The sequence below is a fragment of the Physeter macrocephalus genome, chromosome 9 (assembly GCF_002837175.3).
Source record: "Physeter macrocephalus isolate SW-GA chromosome 9, ASM283717v5, whole genome shotgun sequence".
In the NCBI taxonomy this organism is placed as follows: Eukaryota; Metazoa; Chordata; class Mammalia; order Artiodactyla; family Physeteridae; genus Physeter; species Physeter macrocephalus.
Window position 1 is genome coordinate 18,885,666 of NC_041222.1, and position 22,753 is coordinate 18,908,418.

At 36.9% G+C, this 22,753-nt stretch overlaps 1 protein-coding gene across 1 annotated transcript in view; it reads right to left on the bottom strand.

Annotated features, from left to right (window-relative positions):
- Window positions 1–3,017: 3,017 nt before the first annotated feature.
- TMEM38B (transmembrane protein 38B) overlaps window positions 3,018–22,753 on the bottom strand; it is a 100,772-nt gene continuing 81,036 nt past the window's right edge. The window contains exon 8 of the mRNA XM_024126559.3: window positions 3,018–6,792. Within this exon, the coding sequence (XP_023982327.2) occupies window positions 6,577–6,792 (216 nt within the window). The 3' untranslated portion in view covers window positions 3,018–6,576. The remainder of the gene's footprint in view (window positions 6,793–22,753) is intronic.

Sequence of the window (22,753 nt, forward strand, 5' to 3'; positions counted from 1 at the left end):
GACAAATACATGATTTGTGCACTTTTCTAAACGGTGTATATCAATTAAAAAATTTAAATGCAAATCTGAGGTTATTTTGAAGAACTATTAGTTTCTAACAAAGGTTACTTGCCTTGCTAGTTGGCTTTCGTCTCTGCCTGAACTTCTGTCTCCTTTAGGTAATGGAGTTCCTTCTGAGAGAAGTATCCAGTCAGAGTTTAAATGTGTGTTTTCATTTCTCTTCTACAGTGGGCGTCAGCTGTATTTTGATATAGTCAAGGACTAAAAGTCACCTTGAAGCATGTCTTCCTTTTACTGCAAGGAATCTCTTCAGTGGGCTCCTGTCCTTGGATAGAGGCTTAGCAAAACTACCAGTATTTTGAATGACATTAAATATGATCTCTTGTGGAGGTAGTCAGTCACCAAGGAAGCAGGAATAAGGGGTTCCAGGTTTGTGTGCTACAAGGTAGTATTAAGTGAAACAAAGAGAATCGATTGCTAAGAGGTCTGTTAGAAATTAAAACACCTCAGTGGCATATGAAACAGGATGATTGTCCCTCTTTAAACAACTGCCATGAAAGAATCTCACATTGGCAGTCCTGCTGGCAGCTAAAGATTTGGCTTCTGCCACCTTACTTCATACCTGATTCTTGGGGGTAACTGTGCCAGCACAAAAAGCACTTGTTCCCCCTGGAGACTTTTTTGGGGAGTCTCACCTTCCAAGGAAATACTCAGCCTTGTTCCTGCTGCCCACACTGCCTGCCCCAGCGTTTCGCCCCAACCTACCACCTGTTCACTCAGATCATGGCCACCTCTGAGGTGCGACCATCAACTCAACTTGTGCCGTTCCCACTGCCCTGGGCTGGCCTAGAACCCCATGGACTTGGTTCGGACAGGGATTGGAAATGAAAGATTCTAGACAGTTTTGGCTTCAAGTCTCCTTTACAAAGAGCAACACACTGCTCAAGATAAGGAGGCAGGACCCAACCTGAAGCCTCTTGAACACATAACCACTTTAGAGGGAGAGAGAAGCGTTTTAAGATTGTGTTCAAATGGATTTAATTACCACAAAACTTATCATAATACATACTCTCAACCAGAGAGAAATATAATGTGAGCTTCTGAAAACTTGTATTCAACTGAGAACATGAAAGATCAGACACAGAAGGTGAATCAGATAATCGGCATAGTAGTGCGGTGATAGCAATGATACAATTACTTAAGTGCATGAGTCAAATGCCATACAGAGTGACTCAGCTCCTCCATAATAATACCATTATATCACCACAGCATAACAATAAAATAAAACGCAGTAACAGTGTAATGAGAGCAGACTTCTGAACTTCCTGTCTTACTGGCTTGTGGTATCTAAATATTATACATAAGAAATGACTGGGGCACATTATTCTTCACTCCAAACTACAGAACTCTGGTTTTATCTGTAAATTAACTAGACTCTTCTCTGTAAAATAATGTTTCAAACACATTTTCATAAACATTATCTTATTTTCAAAACAGTCCTTTAAGGTCATGGCAAAGACAGCAATGTGTCCTCTAACATGAATTGCTCTTTCCTCAGTAATATAACCCCCAAAATATCACCTGCTCAAAATAAAGACTATAACATGCTAATGTTTCATTAATTTTTCTTATTCATATTTTTACAAAATGCATGAATTTTTCCTTAGGTTTGTGCCTTATATAATTCTCCCCAGCTGTATAATTCAACATTTTTTAACTGAATAAGTTGAATCATTTTCCAAGCATACCATTAGTCCTTTGAATTTTTCCTGTCACTTACACAGGCTTTCATTATACCGAATGTCCTTTGCAAATTTAATCAAGATATTATGTACTTCTTCTCACATCTCATTAAGATGTCAATATAACAACGTTGCTTATCAGCCACTGTACCGTATTCCTTTCACTTCATATTATTCTCAAGAAAGGTTTCAGTCTACAGTCTACTTTTACTGAGATTAAACTGAATTTTTAAGTCAAACTTTACATTACATAAAATATTTATAAAAATACAAATATTCATTATCAACTTTATTCTCTTTACTAATACAACTCTACAGGGGTAAAAATACATCTGAAGTTACTTTGTCTGGCAGGAGTCTCCCCCACTTCCTCTTCCCCATAGCAAACCATAATCCCACCATACAAATTGCTTATTTTTTTATCCCAATTAAATCTTAATTCTCTTTATCAAATGTAGGAAGAAAGTAAGTTTTCAACTTCAATTCAGTGTGCCACTTTGTACTGTCATGGAATATCGGACAGTCAGCTATGTAAATTAAGCTGTACTCATTTCCATAACAGATCACTGGTCCACATTTTGTCACCACAAAGATGCACTTGGATTATATATTTCAATATGGACCACTACCTTCCCAACCAATCCCACACCTAGACTGAGCTTAGAAGAATTTTTATTTCGTTCTAAATATATTTTGTTGTCACATTCTTATTCACCATCTCTTTTAAACATCAGAGTTATGATAAACCAAGGACAAGCCTACATAAACTCCCTAAATAGACATACATTAAAAAAAAGTCTTCAATTCCTATAATGTATTACCTTTAGCACAAGCACAGAAAAAGTGACCACATATATAAGATGTGCAGTGATTTTTTGAGAAGCAGAACAAAAAACTAGGCCTGAGCAACTTGCTGAGTAACATAATCATTACTTTACATAGTGGCATAAAGTGTTTCTCTTTTAAGTGTTTCTCAGAATAAAACTAGGCACTCCTTTATTTGGGGTTCCTTGATGGGCAAATATATTTATGACTTGGAGGCAGGAAAAGGTTTTCTTAAGACACAGAAAACAATAACTGTAAAATAAAATCCTGGGAAATTAGACTTCTTTGAAATTAAAAATGTGTGCTCATTAAACGACATCATTATAAAAATAAAGAGGTAGTCCACAGCCCAGAAAGAAAATATGTACAAAACACCTATTTAACAAAGAATGGATATCCAAGATACATGAAGAACTCCTACTACTTAATAATAAAAAGACAAATCCAATATAATATGGGCAAAGGTCTGAAGAGACACTTTACTGAGGGAGATACACAAATGGCCAATAAGAACACACACAAAAAAGCGCTCTACACCACTAATCATTAGGGAAATGCAAATTAAAACCTTAAAAACTACAAACCACCCATTGGAAATGGACAAAATTAAAATGCTTGACAACAATAATCCTTGATAAGAATGTAGAGCAACTGGAACTCTCATACGTTGTTGTGAAGTATAAAATGGTACAACCACTTTGGAAAAGAGGTCTAGTGGTTTTTTTACAACTAAACATAATTCTACTCCTACGTATTTGCTCAAGAGAAATAAAAAAACATATGTTCCCCAAAAGAACTGTACAAAAATGTTCATAGTAGCTTATTCAGAATATCCCAAACTAGAAACAGCCCTGATGTGCATCAATAGGATAAACACACTGCAACATATTCATATAGTACAATGCTACCAAGCAATTAGAAAGGAATGAACTACTGATAAATACAAGATAAATTTCAAAAACATTATGTCGTTTGAAAGAAGTCTTACGCTGAAGAGAATATATTCCATGATTTTATTTCTATTCAGTTGGGGAGAAGGGTGTAAATTAACTAGAAAGGAACTTCCTGAGGCACTGGCAATGTTCTATCTCTTGATAGGAGTTTAGGCTGTATAGTTGTATGTATTTGCCAACTCTTTAAATATACACTTACAACTTATGCATTTCATTGTATGTGAATTTTACCTTAAAAAAAGAACAAACTGTAGAAACAAAAATAAATTCTATCAAAGAAATATGTCTGTTAAAAACTATGTGTGAAACTGTATTAAATAAGAAAAATAAAGTAATTTTTGGAAAAAAGTACATAATCTAAGTATATGAAGAAACAGAATGACCCTTGCACTTAACAGAGATGTCTGCCTGGCCTGCCCCACCCACTTCCTTCAGGTCTCTGGTAAAATACAATTTTAACAGAAAGGCCTTTTCTAACTCCTAATTAACAAGTACTCCCAATACTCACTTTCTATCCTTGTGTCCTGCTTAATATATATTCATAACCTTTAGTATTACCACAAGAACACATGTTTGCTTATTGTATGTCTCACCACCAGTAAAATGTAAACACCAAGAAAGCAGTGGGGGAGAGAGGGTATTCTTGTACACGTTATTCCATTTCTAACATATCACTCAATTGCAATCAACTTATGATCTGAGGTAGATTTTAATGGAATGATGTAGGCCTTACAGGTATAAGACCAAAAAAATACACTATAGAGGGAACGTCTCCCCTATTCTCTCCACTTTTTGGTCTCTGCCTACAAGAAACCTGCAATTTCCACTGAAATCCACTCAGTCTACATTATCTGGTCCCTCTCCAGCCCTTGCACACTCAGCAGGGAAGAGTGACTAATCTGATAAATCAGTTTGATATTAATTTGGCCATATTTTACTAGAGGGTGAGATCACTGAGTTAGCCAGCCCATGTTCTTGCCACCTTCTTGTCTCCTTTTATTTAACAAGACCTACCAGATCTTGACTTTCTCAGTGCCACCTATGACTGTGTGAAGCAGGCCCACAGGCTTCATTCATGCTACACGTTGGGTAAGGAGTCTAACAATCTGCTTTGCAAATCCAGTCAAGTCTCTGCAGGCAGCATGAATAGATTAAGGGTGGGAGGTTTCAAACCTAAGCCATGTCCTCCAGTACAGCTTTTTCCTAAAAACCTTGAATTAAAGGTTATAGGATACTTGCACAGATTAATAAAGTTTGTTCCATAAAGGTTATACATCTCATTCGGACAGTAATCACTGAATATATACCATATATCAGTAGAAAGGCCAAAGGAGTTATAAACTCCTAAATCAAGAAAAATAGAAAAAACATAAAAATGATAAAATATTCCATTGGTGCTAAATAACTTATTTTAATAAATTTGTCTTTAATACTAGTGTAAAATAAGATTCCTAACATTTCAACTACAGTTAAACCCAAACTTCAAAACTGTCAGTAATTAGCAACATGTTAACTGTGAAAAGTTTTTAACTACAAGAGTGTCAAATGCAATACAGAACTCTTAAATATTTAATGCCTTCTGTCAGAATATTAAAAATAAACTTCTTAGCATCCCAAGGCTATCAAAGGTCCTCCCCGCCCAAAATTTTTTTAACAAAAGTATAATCCCTGCTGGTGTTTATATTTGTTAAAAATTTTAAAAATCAAGACTTCTAACTTGAATATGATTTGAGTAGTTCTATACCATCCAAAGATGCCTGATACATACTAACTTTTTGCAGGCTCATGGTCTTGGTCGAAGAAATCATGTCAGTCACAAAGTTTTAAAATTATAACTGGGCTTTTAAACTACAAAATAAAATAAAATCTAACATGATTTAGTACCTTTTCTTCTTCTTCTTTTAATTATTTTTGCCAATAAGTTACCAAATTTCACTTCATCATTCTTCATTCAAATAGACTACTACAAGATTTTAGTTTGTTTCTTCTTAATTAGGTGGTTGTTATCAAATGCCCGAGGACAATTCTCATTAGAAGTGAGCATTTTTACATAAGCGTAACTAGTTTTAATTTAAAATAAAAATATATGTTACATGTACATTAAAATATAACCTATGTAAACTAGTAAGAGACATTCAACTAGAAAACTGAAAAGTATCCATTAAAAAAAAGACAAAAAAAAGACAAAGGTGACATTTTAAAATTGAAATAATACTTAAGAATATATGAAATGCTGAGAAGAATAATTTCTCCTACAGTTAAAACATATGTGTTTTAGGAGAGAGAAAAAAATAAGCTCCTCAAAATTTGCAAAGCAAAATATGGACTTAGTAACTTATTAAAAACTATACCCCTGATTTTCTTTTGAGAAAAAATAGCTTAAACAAGGGCATGAAACACACTTAAGATTAAGACTAATAATACTCTGCTCTCACTGAAAAATACTACTAGAAAAAAATTAAATAAAATTTCAGATATTTCCATTTAATGTGGGAAAAATATACAATGTTTATTTCTGAAATATAAGCTAATAATTTATTTTCATTCACAATATAAAGTGATTTAGGTAAAGTTTACTTTTCCTAGTACTCAAAATTAAACAGGAATTGTTTTCCATATCTAAGAATTATAATGGTAATGTGTAATAAGTTTAATTTTGCTAAACTAAAGCTCAAATAGATTTAAATAAAGAACATGTATGAAAATATCTAGATTAAACAATAAAACTTTAATCTTTGTTATTTTGCAATGACAGTAGGTTTACTTTTTCTAACATTAAAAAACACTAGCCTTTTATCAATATAAAACTATTTTAAAAATCACAATAGAATCTTTTATATATAACTTAGAAAAACCATTTCACATGATACACTCACGAAATTACAATCCAGAAAGGGAGAGTCTCCCTGAAACAGATAGAAGTTCTTTCTTTTTGTCATCTCCAATCCTTATATATAATCTTTATTTGACATCATTTACATAGAAATATTTATCACAATCTGACAGGTGGATAAGAAAAAGAAAATTTTTTGCCTTCTAAAGCTCATCAAGTAAATTTACTCAGTCTTCTTAGTATGTTTCTTTTGAACTTTATCTGAAGCATCAGATATAGGTTTTGAGGTCGATGAACCAGTACCATTGAGAGACGATTTTGTTTCACTTCTCTTTTCACATGATGAAAACTGCTGCTGCCAGCCAAACAGCATCCGACTCAATGTATCCTCAAAACAAGCAAAAGGCATAACAGCAGTCTCTGTAATCATCATGGTTATCTGAAAAAAAAGAGTTCAATTTTGAATTTAAATACAAATGTTTTCTGTTTCCTAAAACTGAGAGGGGAAAGTGAAAAGAAAAGATTCAAAATGCTTTTTTTTATTGAGGTATAATTGACATATAACATTATACTAGTTTCAGGTGTACAAAATGATTCGATATCTGTATATATTATGAAATAACCACCACAATAAGTCTAGTTAACATCTGTCACCATACACAGCACACAAAAATTTTTTTATGAGAATTTTTTTTTTCTTTTTTTTTTTTTGCGGTACGTGGGCCTCTCACTGTTGTGGCCTCTCCCGCTGCGGAGCACAGGCTCCGGAAGCACAGGCTCAGCGGCCATGGCTCACGGACCCAGACGCTCCGAGGCATGTGGGAATTTCCCAGACTGGAGCACGAACCCGTGTCCCCTGCCTCGGCAGGCGGACTCTCAACCACTGCGCCACCAGCGAAGCCCTGTGATGAGAACTTTTAAGATCTACTCTCTTAGCAACTTTCAAATATGCAATACAGTATTACAATAGTTACCATGCTATACGTTACACACTGATGACTTGTTTATAATTGGAAGTTTGAACTTTTTGACTCCTTTTAACCCATTTCACCAAGCCTTGTCACCGCCCCCCCACTCCACCTCTGGCAACCACTAATCTGTATCTATGAGCTTGCATTTTTTAAAATTTTAGATTCCACACATAAATGAGATCATACTGTATTTGTCTTTGTCTCATTTTTTTCACCGGGCATAATGCCCCAGTTATGATGTTAGCTGTGGGCTTGTCATATATAGCCTCTATTATGTTGAGGTACATTCCCTCTGCACCCACTTTGTTAAGAGTTTTTACTGTAAATGGATGCTGAATTCTGTCCAATGCTTTTTCTGCATCTATTGAGATTATATGATTTTTATCCTTCATTTTGTTAATGTGATATATCACACTGATTGATTTGCAGATGATGAACCATCCTTGCATCCCTGGAATCAATCCCACTTGATCACGATGTATAATCTTTTTAATGTATTGTTGAATTTAGTTTGCTAATATTTTGTTGGGGGTTTTTGCATCTATGCCCATCAGGGATATTGCCCTATAATTTTCTTTTCTTGTGGCATCCTTGTCTGGTTTTGGTTTCACGGTAATGTTGGCCTTGTAAAATGAGTTTGGAAGCATTCCCTCATCTTTTATTTTTGGAAGAGTTTGAGAAGGACTGGTATTAATTCTTGTAATGTTTGGTAGAATTCACCAGCAAAACTGTCTGGTCCTGGATTTTTATTTGTTGGGAGGTTTCTGATCACTGATATAATCTCCTTACTGGTAACTGGTCTGTTCAGATTTTCTATTTCTTTGTGATTCAGTCTTGACAGGTTGTATGTTTCTAGAAATATGTCCATTTCTTCTAGGTTGTCCACGTTGTTGGCATATAAGTGTTCATAGCATCTCAATCCCTTGTATTTTCGTAGTATCAGTTGTAACATCTCCTCTTTCATTTCTGATTTTATCTACTTGAGTTCTCTCGTTTTCTTTCTTGGTGAGTCTAACTGAAGGTTTGTTAATTTTGTTTATATTTTCAAAGAGCCAACTCTTAGTTTGGTCTTTTCTATTGTCCTTTTAGTCTGTATTTCATTTATTTCTGCTCTATGTTATTTCCTTCCTTCCATTAACTTTGGGCTTCATTTGTTCTTTTTCTAGTTCCTTAAGGTATAAAGTTAGGTTATTTGAGATTTTTCTCATTTCTTGAGGTAGGCATTTATTGCTATGAACTTCCCTCTTAAAACTACTTTTGGGGGCTTCCCTGTTGGCGCAGTGGTTGAGAGTCCGCCTGCTGATGCAGGGGACACGGGTTCGTGCCCCGGTCTGGGAAGATCCCATATGCCGCGGAGCGGCTGGGCCCGTGAGCCATGGCTGCTGAGCCTGCGCGTCCGGAGCTTGTGCTCCGGGGCCCGCGAGCCATGGCTGCTGAGCCTGCGCGTCCGGAGCTTGTGCTCCGCAGCAGGAGAGGCCACAACAGTGAGAGGCCCGCGTACCGCAAAAAAAAAAAAAACAAAACTACTTTTGCTGCATCCCATAAGATTGGAATGTTGTATTTCCATTTTTGTCTCAAGGTATTTTTTTGATTTCTCTGTTATTTCTTCACTGACCCACTGGTTGTTCTACAGCATTATGTTTAATTCCCAAGTTTGTGATTTTTTCAGTTTTCTTCCTAGCAAACAATTTCCAGTTTCATACTATTCTAGCTGGAAAAGATTCTTGATATGATTTTCACCTTCTTAAATTTATTAAGACTTGTTTTATGATCTAACATATGATGAATCCTGGAGAATATTCCATGTGTGCTTGAGAAGAATATGTATTCTGTTGCTTTTGGATGGAATGTCCTGTCTATATCTTTAGTTAAGTCTATCTAGGCTAATATGTCCTTTGGGGCAATGTTTCCTTCTTGATTCTCTGTCTAGTGATCTATCCATTGTTGTAAGTGAGGGGACTTCAATAAGTCCCCTACTATTATTGTTTTGCTCTCTATTTCTCTCTTTAGGTCTGTTAATATTTGCTTTATATATTTATGTTGGTACACAAATATTTACAAATGTTATATATCCTCTTATTAGAAATGACCCCTTTATCATTATGTAATGCCCTTCTTTCTAATTAGTCTTTGTTTTAAAGTCTATTTTGTTTGATATAAGTATAGCTATCCCAACTTTCTTTGGGCTTCCATTTGCATGGAATATATTTTTCCATCCCTTCACTTTCAGACTATTTCTCTCCTCACATCTGCAGTGAGTCTCTTGCAGGAAGCATATAAAGAGGTCTTATTTTTTTTAATCCATTCAGCTACTCTATGTCTTCTGAATAGAGAATTTAGTCAATTTACATTTAAAGTAATTAGTAAGTATGTACTTGTCATTTTGTTAATTGTTTCCTGGCTGTTTTGTAGTTCCTCTCTGGTCCTTTCTTCTTCCCTTGCTCACTTCCATTATGGCTTGATGACTTTCTCTAGTGCTATGCTTAGATTACTTTGTTATCTTTTGTGTATATACTACAGGTTTTTGCTCTGTAGTTATCATATTTTCATATAACAACTATGTTAGTGACAGTCTATTTTAAGTTGACAATAAGTATAAATGCTTTGTAGTTATATTTTCATATAACAACTTATGTTAGTGACAGCCTATTTTAAGTTGATAATAACTTAAGTATAAATGCATTTTAATGTTCTATATTTTTACTCTCCCCCTCAAAGTTTTTTGGTTTTTGTTTTTAAAATTTTATTTATTTATTTATTTTTGGCTGTGTTGGGTCTTCGTTGCTGCACACGGCTTTCTCTAGTTGCGGCGAGTGGGGTCTACTCTTCGTTGCGGTGTGCAGGCTTCTCATTGCAGTGGCTTCTCTCATTGTGGAGCACGGGCTCTAGGCGCACGGGCTTCAGTAGCTGTGGCACGTGGGCTCAGTAGTTGTGGCTCACGGGCTCTAGAGCACAGGCTCAGTAGTTGTGGCACACGAGCTTAGTTGCTCCGCGGCATGTGGGATCTTCCCGGGCCAGGGATCAAACCCGTGTCCCTTGCATTGGCAGGTGGATTCTCAACCACTGCGCCACCGGGGAAGCCCCCTGTTTTTTGTTTTTGATGTTACATTTTACATCTTTTTATCTTGTGTGTATCCCTTAATTATTGTAGTTACAGTTATTTTTACTACTTTTGTCTTTTAACATTCATACTAACTTTATAAGTGATTAATCCACTACCTTTACAATATATTAACCCTTACCAGTGAGATTTATATTTTCATATGTTTTCTTGTTACTAATTAGCATCCTTTCCTTTCAGCCTAAAAACGTCCCTTTAACATTTTGTGTAAGGTCAATTTAGTGGTGATAAGCTCTAGCTTTTGCTTGTCTGGGAAAATTCTTTATCTCTCCTCTAATTCTGGATGTAACTGCCAGGTGGAGTAATTTAGGTTGGGAGTTTTTTTCCTTCAGTGCTTTGAAATTATCACGCCACTCCATTCTGGCCTGCAAAGTTTCTACCGGAAATATCTGCTCACAGTCTTATGGGGGTTCCTTTATACATAACACACTGTTTTTCCACTGCTACTTTTAAGAATCTCTCTTTGTCTTGAACATTTGACATTTTAATTATAATGTGTCTTGGTGGGATCTCTTTGGGGTCCCCTTATGTGGAACTCTCTGGGCTTCCTGGATCTGCATGTTTGTTTCCTTCCCCCCAGATTAGGGAAGTTTTCAGCCATTCTTTCTTCAAATAATTTTTCTGCCCCTTTTTCTCTCTTCTTTCCTTCCGGGAGCCCTGTTATGTGAATGTCAGTCTTCCTGATGTTGTCCCGTAAGTTCCTTAAGCTATCGTCACTTTCTTTCATTCTTTTTCCTTTTTACAGCTCTGATTGGGTGAGTTCCACTGCCTGGTCTTCAAGTTCACTGATCCTTTTTGCTTCTTCTAGTCTGCAGTTGAACCACCCCCAGTAAATTTTTTAGTTCAGTTATTATATTCTTCAGCTCTGTGACTTCTATCTAGTACTTTCTTATATTTCCTATTTTCTTTGTTGAAGCTCTCACTGTGTTCAATATGCATTCTTAATTTAATCTTCAGCAGAAGCAAATTAAGTTAGCTTCTGGAAAAAAATCTGTTCTCTATAAGTTTACACTTAATTAATGGAAAAGAACATAACTCATTAACAATAATACAAAATACCACATTTTTGAGTGCCAAATTAGCAGCATAAGCAAAAAAATACATTTAGTATTGAAAGGAAATAAGAAGATAAAATATCATTTACAGTCTACACCAAATGACCAAGAATACCTATTATTACTATGTACTTAACATGTGCCAGAACTGTGATAAGTGTTTTGTATTACCTTATTCTCTTTAAATGTAATCCAAAAACTACTCTATTATTACTCTCATAGAGATGTGGAACTGAGGCTCTGACAGGTTAAGTAACTTGCTCAAAGTCACGAAGCTAATAAGTGGTTAAGTAGTTTGGAACACTTAGATTTTGAGTCTGATCACTAAATACACTGCAGTCTATCATTATCTAAACTCACAGACTTCCAGTAAATTGTAGAGTCCTGCCAGTATGAGGGACTGTAGTAAGTCTCTAGCCATCCAATTTTTTCCATATACATTTATATATATAAGCAACTGGGACACTGAGAGATAGAATGGAGTGCTACCAATCTTTTATCTTGCAAAATGTATAGTGTGCAGAGATGTTTAGATTTGCTCAAGAAATTATACTGGTGCCAAAATGAATCTGGGACAACATTATGGACTGGAATGGTTCCCAAAAGTCCATGAATTTCCAAAAGGCAATTCCTCCAGCAGATCTCAGCTAATGAATCAAACTAGATATTTTTGGAATTAAATTTTCACAAGAGGTCCCTACATAATCAGCTTTCTTGAGGACAATGGAAACAAGAGTAAATTCTTATTATCTGCAATATAGTCTAGGTAGTGGGGAGTTGGAGACAAAGTGGGTGTCCATCACAAGAGGAATGGATAAGTGAAATGTATACTGTGTAATTGTTAAAAATAATAAATCGTAAAGTTATGTGGAAAAATTCTTAAAATATACTGTTAGGTGAAAATGAGACAAAGAACAAAAGCTATAACGTATTATCATTTATATAAATTTAAAAATGCATGCACACAGCATTGTGAATGTACTAAACACCACTGAATTGTATAAACAGCTGGTTTTGTTATGCCAATTTGAACACAATAAAAATAAACAAATAACAAATAAAACTTTTTTAAATGCATGCACAGAAACTACAGGCCAGCCATGACTAAATAGCTTATATCAGACTCAGTATCTCAACAAAATCAATATAAAAGACACAAATACATAAAACAACTGTAAAAAGACACTGGAGAACAACCAATACAGGTATAACCTGGTGGGGTTATGATCCCTAAAAGAAAGGAAGTTGAACAAAGTGAACTCCACATTTATCCTGGCTTTTTCTTTTAAGGACATGTGTCAATTCACAGCATAGGGAAATGAAATGCAGAAGTCCCAAAAGGGTTAAAGAGACAGAGGCTGGAGTCTGAGAAGGCCAAAGCGTCTAGCACTTGAGAGCAGTAACAGCTCAAAGAGGAGTAAACCACATTAAGTAAGCCCCCAAGTCCATGCGTAGTCTGTGCTGGAGGAGTTTACCAATGCTAAACTGTGCAAACATAGAAACAAGATTTCAAAAACCTAGCAGAGAACAACAGCTGGGAGGCCTAAGAGCTGAGCAGCCCACTGCTTGGTTCTGGGAAGACAGGTTGGAGTTCAAAGCCAGGCAAGGTGGACCTGCCCAGGAATACACCTCGGGCTTAAACTGAGACCCCAAAAGAGTCACATTCTAGAAGGGCAAATCTGAAACAGAATAGCACTAACAAAGCCTAAAATCCACAGGATTAAAATAATCTGCTTGTGCATTACACCTGGCTGCCAAAAGAATGTTGAATGTAATCCCTGCCCTCAAAAATCTTACAGACTAGCCAGAGACAGCCAAGTAAATCAGTAATTACAAAACCGTAAAGAGTAAGTGCAGTAATGGAGGTTTGCCCAGAAACGTTAAGTAAGGGATATGGATTTGGAAGTCATTACCATACAAGTAAAAGGTAAAGGCATGAATTAGAATGTAATCACCTGGAGAGAATATAGAGTGAGAAGAGTCCAAATATAATGTTAACCTCCAAGTTTACACCATTACTGGTTAATATCTAAGAAGAATTTCTTTAGATTAAATTATTCTTTAGAATAAATAGTTACAATGAGATACATTAGCGTAATTATCCTGGTCATAGCTTGACTTCATGGACGGCCAACAAAAACCAAAAGAATTCAGGTCAAATAATGGTCCACTGTCAGGAAAACGGCAATGTCTTTTTAAAAATCCAAAAGAGATGAGTGTCAGGATCTAAAGTACTTCCTGAGAACATGAACTATACTAAGTATTTTTCAAAGTCGAGCTGTAATAGAATCTCCACTCCCAGTAGACTCATCACTCAGCTAAGGAGTACTGCTGGCATCATAAATTACTGCTGAGATAGACTTATGAGGTCCATGGATGGATTTCTGTGAATTCAGCCTCTTCTTAGGGCTTAATTCAATAAGGTGACAAAAATATAATGGTGACAAATGGAATGAACCCTTATTCTTCTATAAATAAAATATAAAACTGTCTCCCTATTTAGCAAACTATTAAAAGAAACAGCATATTACCTAAATTAAACAGTATTTGACTTCATAGTCTCTTGCTTAAAAAGGGAAGTAACCCAAAGAATGTAGAAGCCCTAATCTGATATTTAAACATATCCTAAAATACAAATTAATTCCAGTAAAGAAATTGTTTGAGCTCTGCCACATTCTTTTTCTTTTTAACATCTTTATTGGAGTATAATTGCTTTACATTGTTGTGTTAGTTTCTGCTGTATAACAAAGTGAATCAGCTATACATATACTTATATCCCCATATCCCCTCTCTCTTGCATCTCCCTCTAATCCTCCCTATCCCACCCCTCTAGGTGGTCACAAAGCACCGAGCTGATCTCCCTGTGCTATGAGGCTGCTTCCCACTAGCTATCTATTTTACATTTGGTAGTGTACATATGTTCATGCCACTCTCTCACTTCGTCCCAGCTTACCCTTCCCCAGCCCTGTGTCCTTAAGTCCATTCTCTATGTCTGGGTCTTTATTTCGGTCCTGCCCCTAGGTTCTTCATAACCATTTTGTTTTAGATTCCATATATATGTTAGCATACGGTATTTGTTTTTCTCTTTCTGACTTACTTCACTCTATATGGATTAATGATGTTGAGCATTCTTTCATGTGTTTGTTGGCGATCTGTATATCTTCTTTGGAGAAATGTCTATTTAGTTCTTCTGCCCATTTTTGGATTGGGTTGTTTGTTTTTTTGTTATTGAGCTGCAAGAGTTGCTTATAAATTTTGGATATTAGTCCTTTGTCAGTTGCTTCGTTTGCAAATATTTTCTCCCATTCTGAGGGTTGTCTTTTGGTCTTGTTTATGGTATCCTTTGCTGTGCAAAAGCTTTTAAGTTTCATTAGGTCCCATTTGTTTTTTTTTGTTTTTATTTGCATTTCTCTAGGAGATGGGTCCAACAGGATCCTGCTGTGATTTATGCCATAGAGTGTTCTGCCTATGTTTTCCTCTAAGAGTTTGATAGTGTCTGGCCTTACATTTAGGTCTTTCACCCATTTTGAGTTTATTTTTGTGTGTGGTGTTAGGGAGTGTTCTAATTTCATACTTTTACATGTAGCTGTCCAGTTTTCCCAGCACCACTTATTGAAGAGGCTGTCTTTTCTCCACTGTATATCCTTCCCTCCTTTATCACAGATAAGGTGACCATATGTGTGTGGGTTTCTCTCTGGGCTTTCTATCCTGTTCCATTGATCTATATTTCTGTTTTTGTGCCAGTACCATACTGTCTTGATTACAGTAGCTTTGTAGTATAGTCTGAAGTCAGGGAGCCTGATTCCTCCAGCTCCATTTTTCTTTCTCAAGATTGCTTTGGCACATTATTTACATAATATCTCATGTTGTATCATTTCAAAATATGCCCAGAAAAATGTGACCTAAAATATAAGTTCCTGAAAGGCATAAACAGTACTCACGTCCTTTTATATCCTCTATAGTGCATAGCAATGAGAGTATAATGAATGAACATAACTTCTACCTCATATGAATAATTCAAAGACTATTACAATATATCTATATAAGAAAAATTTGCATAATTAATCTTTCTCTCCACCCAGAACATACTTCTTCCTGCCTCCATCTGCCCAAATCCAAACAATCCTTTGCAGGGCAACTGCAAAGTGTCTACTCCATTAAACCTCCCCCAATGCCCTCCGATAATTAACTTCTTGTACATGGCATATTCAGCCTGGTTTTCTGGTTACTCTATGCTTTCTTCGTTGGTGATATCACTCACTCAGACATTAATAATTATTAACCTAAATGACTGTCAAATAAATCTTCAGATCCTCATTTTTATAAATCTCTTCAATAAGTTGGTTAAATAAACTGTTCATCTGGTAGTACAGTCTTAGATAAATAAGTAGGAGAGAATTAAATACAGAGAGACCTATGAAAGAGAATTTTAGTCATTTATCAGTCAGTCAACAAATATATATTAAAAATCTACTACATGCACCAGACACAATGCTAGGGATACAGTGATGAATAAAACAAACTTAGTCCGTATCCTCATAAAGTTTAAAAGTACAATGCCTCATATTTCTTTTTAGACAATAACATCTTGAAGACAGAGTCTGTGGCTTATTCAAAGTTTACATGTCCAATTGTATCCCCCGAAAGGGCCTAATACCATTGTCCCTCATTCATGTATTCAACAAAATACTCTACTGTCTGAATACACCTCTCAACAGCATGCAGCATAACTGACCAGACCATCCTTCCGAATACCATCTCCTGGTTTTTAGCAGCTTCTTTCCCATTTCTCATTCTGGATCTTCCTTATCTAAATATTAAAAAATCTCATGACTCTGTCCTCTCTCCTGTCTCACTCTATGCTTTTGTCCCTATGTAATATAACTGCCACCCTAAGTTAATTTATAAACTGAATACAATCTCAATAAAAATATCAACAAATTTTATTATGGAGTTAGACAAACTGCCATTAAAGTTCATATCAATATGCAAAAAAAGCTGGGAAAAAACTGAAAAGAAACAAACATGCCAGAATATCCAGGTAAGACTGAAAAAGTGCCGGATTCTTTCTCTAAACAGGATATGCAGCCAGACTTTAATTTTTGCCAATCTGATGAGAAATGGTATCTGAGTGTAATTTTCATTAATATATTCCCAAATGAGTGTCACATGTTTTCATATGTTTAAGGGACATCATATCTTTGTTGTGTGAATTGTCTGCTGATAAATTTCTTATTAGGTTTTTAATCCTTTATCCCTTAATTTTTCTTAACAGTTCAAGAATGTTTATGAACTGCTGAATATTCAGGGTTCTACTAGAAATATTTTTTATTTTTTAAGGCTAAAATCTTGTTAGGAGATATTTCTTAGAGATAAAAAGTATTTGGAATAGAGGAGTTTTTTTCAATTTTTTTTACTGAAGTATAGTTGATTTATTATGTTGTGTTAGCTTCAGGTGTACAGCACAGTGATTCTCATATTTTTATATATATATGTGTGCGTATATATGTGTGTGTGTGTGTGTGTGTGTGTGTGTGTGTGTATTCTTTTTCAGATTCTTTTCTCTTACAGGTATTACAAAGTATTGAGTATAGTTCCCTGTTTATGTGTGCGTATATATGTGTGTGTGTGTGTGTGTGTGTGTGTGTGTGTGTGTATTCTTTTTCAGATTCTTTTCTCTTACAGGTATTACAAAGTATTGAGTATAGTTCCCTGTTCCATACAGTAGGTCCTTGATGGTTATCTTTTTTATATATAGCAGGGTGTATATGTTAAACTTAAAAGCTTTTGTGCAGCAAAGAAAACCAGAAACAAAACAAAAAGACAACCTATGGACTGAGAGAAAATATTTGCAAACGAGGTACTAACAAGGGATTCATCTCCAAAATATACAAACAGCTCATACAGCTCAATATCAGAAAAAGAAACAACCCAATCAAAAAATGGGCAGAAGATCTACATAGACATTTCTCCAAAGGAAACATACAGATAGCCAACAGGCATATGAAAAAATGCTCCATATTGCTAATTATCAGAGAAATGCAAATCAAAACTACAATGAGGTATCATCTCACACCAGTCAGAATGGTCATCATCAAAAAGTCTACAGGGCTTCCCTGGTGGCAGAGTGGTTGAGAGTCCGCCTGCCAATGTAGGGGACACGGGTTCGTGCCCCAGTCTGGGAAGGTCCCACATGCCCGGAGCAGCTAGGCCCATGAGCCATGGCCGCTGAGCCTGCATGTCCGGAGCCTGTGCTCCACAACGGGAGAGGCCACAATAGTGAGAGGCCCACGTACCGCAAAAAAAAAAAAAAAAAAAAGTCTACAAATGATAAATGCTGGAGAGGGTGTGGCAAAAAAGGAACCATCCTACACTGTTGGTGGGAATGTAAATTGGTACGGCCACTATGGAGAGCAATATGGAGGTGCCTTAAAAACTAAAAATAGAGAGGAGGTTCAAGATGGCAGAAGAGTAAGACGTGGAGATCACCTTCCTCCCCACAAATACATCAGAAATACATCTACATGTGGAACAACTCCTACAGAACACCTACTGAACGCTGGCAGAAGACCTCAGACCTCCCAAAAGGCAAGAAACTCCCCACGTACCTGGGTAGGGTAAAAGAAAAAAGAAAAAACAGAGACAAAGAATAGGGACAGGACCTGCACCAGTGGGAGGGAGCTGTGAAGGAGGAAAGGTCTCCACACACTAGAAGCCCCTTCACGGGCGGAGACTGCGGGTGGCGGAGGGTGGAGCTTCAGCGCCACGGAGGAGAGCAGAGCCACAGAGGTGCGGAGGGCAAAGCGGAGAGATTCCCGCACAGAGGATCAGTGCCAACCAGTAATCACCAGCCCAAGAGGCTTGCCTGCTCACCCACCAGGACAGGTGTGGGCTGGGAGCTGAGGCTCTGGCTTCGGAGGTCGGATCCCAGGGAGAGGACTGGGGTTGGCCGCATGAACACAGCCTGAAGGGGGCTAGTGCACCACAGCTAGCCGGGAGGGAGTCCAGGAAAAAGTCTGGAGCTGCCGAAGAGGCAAGAGACTTTTTCTTGCCTCTTTTGTTTCCTGGTGCACAAGGAGAGGGGAATAAAAGCACAGGTTAAAGGAGCTCCAGAGACGGGCACGACCCACGGCTATCAGCGCGGATCCCAGAGACGGGCATGAGACACTAAGGCTTCTGCTGCAGCCACCAAGAAGCCTGTGTGCAAGCACAGGTCACTATCCACACCTCCCCCCACCCGGGAGCCTGTGCAGCCCACCACTGCCAGGGTCCCGTGATCCAGGGACAAGTTCCTCGGGAAAACTCATGGCGGGCCTCAGGCTGGTGCAACGTCCTGCTGGCCTCTGCCGCCACAGGCTCGCCCCGCATTCTGCACTACTACCGCCCCCCACCCCACCTGAGTGAGCCAGAGCACCCGAATCAACTGCTCCTTTAATCCCATCCTGTCTAAGCGAAGAACAGACGCCCTCAGGCAACCTACACGCAGAGGCGGGTCCAAATCCAAAGCTGAACCCCAGGAGCTTTGCGAACAAAGAAGATAAAGGGAATTTCTCCAGCAGCCTCAGGAGCAGTGGATTAAATCTCCACAATCAACTTGATGTACCCTGCATATGTGGAATACCTGAATAGACAACAAATCATCCCAAATTTATGAGGTGGACTTTGGGAGCAATGATATATATATATTCTTTTCCTTTTTCTCTTTTTGTGAGTGTGTATGTGTGTGCTTCTATGTGTGATTTTGTCTGTATAGCTGTGCTTTTACCATGTGTCCTAGGGTTCTGTCTGTCCATTGTATTTTTAATTACTTAAAAATTTTTTATTCTTAATAATTATTTTTTATTTTTTATTGTAATAACTTTATTTTATTTTATCTTCTTTCTTTTTTTCTTTACTCCCTTTTATTCTGAGCCGTGTGGAGGACAGGCTCTTGGTGCTCCAGCCAGACGTCAGGGCTGTGCCACTGAGGTGGGAGAGTCAAGTTTAGGACACTGGTCCACAAGAGACCTCCCAGCTCCACCTAATATCAAACAACGAAAACTTCCCAGAGATATCCATCTCAACGCCAAGACCCAGCTCCACTCAATGACCAGGAAGCTACAGTGCAGGACACTCTATGCCAAACAACTGGCGAGACAGGAACACAACCCCATCCATTAGCACAGAGGTTGCCTAAAATCATAATAAGGTCACAGACACCCCAAAACACACCACCAGACGTGGACCTGCCCACCAGAAAGACAAGATCCAGCCTCATCCACCAGAACACAGGCACTAGTCCCCTCCACCAGGAAGCCTACATAACCCACTGAACCAACCTTACCACTGTGGACAGACACCAAAAACTACGGAAACTACGAACCTGCATCCTGCGAAAAGGAGACCACAAACACAGTAAGTTAAGCAAACTGAGAAGAAAGAGTAACACAGAGCAGATGAAGCAGCAAGGCAAAAACCCACCAGACCTAACAAATGAAGAGGAAATAGGCAGTCTACCTGAAAAAGAATTCAGAATAATGATAGTAAAGATGATCCAAAATTTTGTAAATAGAATGAAGACAATAGAAGAAACGTTTAACAAGGCCCTAGAAGAACTAAAGAGCAAACAAACAGAGATGAACCACACAATAAATGAAATTAAAAATTCTCTAGAAGGGATCAATAGCAGAATAACTGAGGCAGAAGAATGGATAAGTGACCTGGAAGATAAAATAGTGGAAACATCTACTGCAGAGCAGAATAAAGAAAAAAGAATGAAAATAATTGAGGACAGTCTTAGAGACCTTTGGGACAACATAAAACGCACCAACATTCGAATTATAGGGGTCCCAGAAGAAGAAGAGAAAAAGAAAGGGACTGAAAAAATATTTGAAGAGATTATAGCTGAAAACTTCCCTAATATGGGAAAGGAAATAGTTAATCAGGTCCAGAAAGCACACAGAGTCCCATACAGGATAAATCGAAGGAAAAACACTCCAAGACATATCAATCAAACTATCAAAAATTAAATACAAAGAACAAATATTATAAGCAGCAAGGGAAAAACAACAAGTAACACATAAGGGAGTCCCCATAAAGCTAACAGCTGATCTTTCAGCAGAAACCCTGCAAGCCAGAAGGGAGTGGCAGGACATATTTAAAGTGATGAACGAGAAAAACCTACAACTAAGATTACTCTACCCGGCAAGGATTTCATTCAGGTTTGATGGAGAAATCAAAAGCTCTACAGACAAGCAAAAGCTAAGTGAATTCAGCACCTCCAAACCACCTTTACAACAAATGCTAAAGGAACTTCTCTAGGCAGGAAACACAAGAGAAGGAAAAGACATACAATAATAAGCCCAAAACAATTAAGAAAATGGGAATAGAAACATACATATCGATAAGCTGGAGTAGCAATTCTCATATCAGACAAAATAGATTTTAAAACAAAGTCTATTAAAAGAGACAAAGAAGGACACTACATAATGATCAAGCCATCAATCCAAGGAGAAGATATAACAATTGTAAATATTTATGCATCCAACATAGGAGCACCTCAGTACATAAGGCAAATACTAACAGCCATAAAAGGGGAAATCGACAGTAACACAGTCATACTAGGGGACTATAACACCCCACTTTCACCAATGGAGAGATCATCCAAAATGAAAATAAATAAGGAAACACAAGCTTTAAATGATACATTAAACAAGATGGATTTAATTGATATTTATAGGACATTCCATCCAAAAAGAACAGAATACACATTCTTCTCAAGTGCTCATGGAATATTCTCCAGATAGACCATATCTGGGGTCACAAATCAAGCCTTGGTAAATTTAAGAAAATTGAAATCATATCAAGTACCTTTTCCAACCACAATGCTATGAGACTAGATATCAATTACAGGAAAAAATCTGTAAGAAATACAAACACATGGAGGCTAAACAACACACTAATTAATAACCAAGTGATTACTGAAGAAATCAAAGAAGAAATAAAAAAATACCTAGAAGCAAATGACAATGAAAACACAATGACCCAAAACCTATGGGATGCAGCAAAAGCAGTTCTAAGAGGCAAGTTTATAGCTATACCAGCCCACCTTAAGAAACAAGAAATATCTCAAATAAACAACCAAACCTTACACCTAAAGCAATTAGAGAAAGAAGAACAAAAAAACCCCAAAGTTAACAGAAGGAAAGAAATCAAAAAGATCAGATCAGATATAAATGAAAAAGAAATGAAGGAAATGATAGCAAAGATCAATAAAACTAAAAACTGGTTCATTGAGAAGATAAATAAAATTGATAAACCATTAGCCAGACTCATCAAGAAAAAAAGGGAGATGACTCAAGTCGACAGAATTAGAAATGAAAAAGGAGAAGTAACAACTGGCACTGCAGAAATACAAAGGATCATGAGAGATTACTACAAGTAACTGTATGCCAATAAAATGGACAACCTGGAAGAAATGGACAAATTCTTAGAAAAGCAAAACCAGACAAAGATGTCACAAAAAAAAGAAAACTACAGACCAATATCACTGATGAACATAGATGTAAAACTTCTCAACAAAATACTAGCAAACGATGAACATAGATGCAAAAATCCTCAACAAAATACTAGCAAACAGAATTCAACAGCACATTAAAAGGATCATACATTATGATCAAGTGGGGTTTATCCCAGGAATGCAAGGATTCTTCAATGTACGCAAATCAATCGTGATACACCATATTAACAAATTGAAGGAGGAAAACCATATGATCATCTCAACAAATGCAGAGAAAGCTTTTGACAAAATTCAACACCCATTTATGATAAAAACACTCCAGAAAGTAGGCATAGAGGGAACTTACCTCAACATAATAAAGGCCACATATGCCAAACCCACAGCCAACATCGTCCTCCATGGTGAAAAACTGAAACAATTTCCACTAAGACCAGGAACAAGACAAGGTTGTCCACTCTCACCACTATTATTCAAGATATTATTCAAAATCTTCAGTTTTGCAAGTTTTAGCCACCGCAGAGAAGAAAAAGAAATAAAAGGAATCCAAATTGGAAATGAACAAGTAAAGCTGTCACTGCAGATGACATGATACTATACATAGAGAATCCTAAAGATGCTACCAGAAAACTACTAGAACTAATCAATGAATTTCGTAAAGTAGCAGGATACAAAATTAATGCACAGAAATCTCTTGCATTCCTATACACTAATGATGAAAAATGTGAAAGTGAAATTAAGAAAACACTCCCATTTAC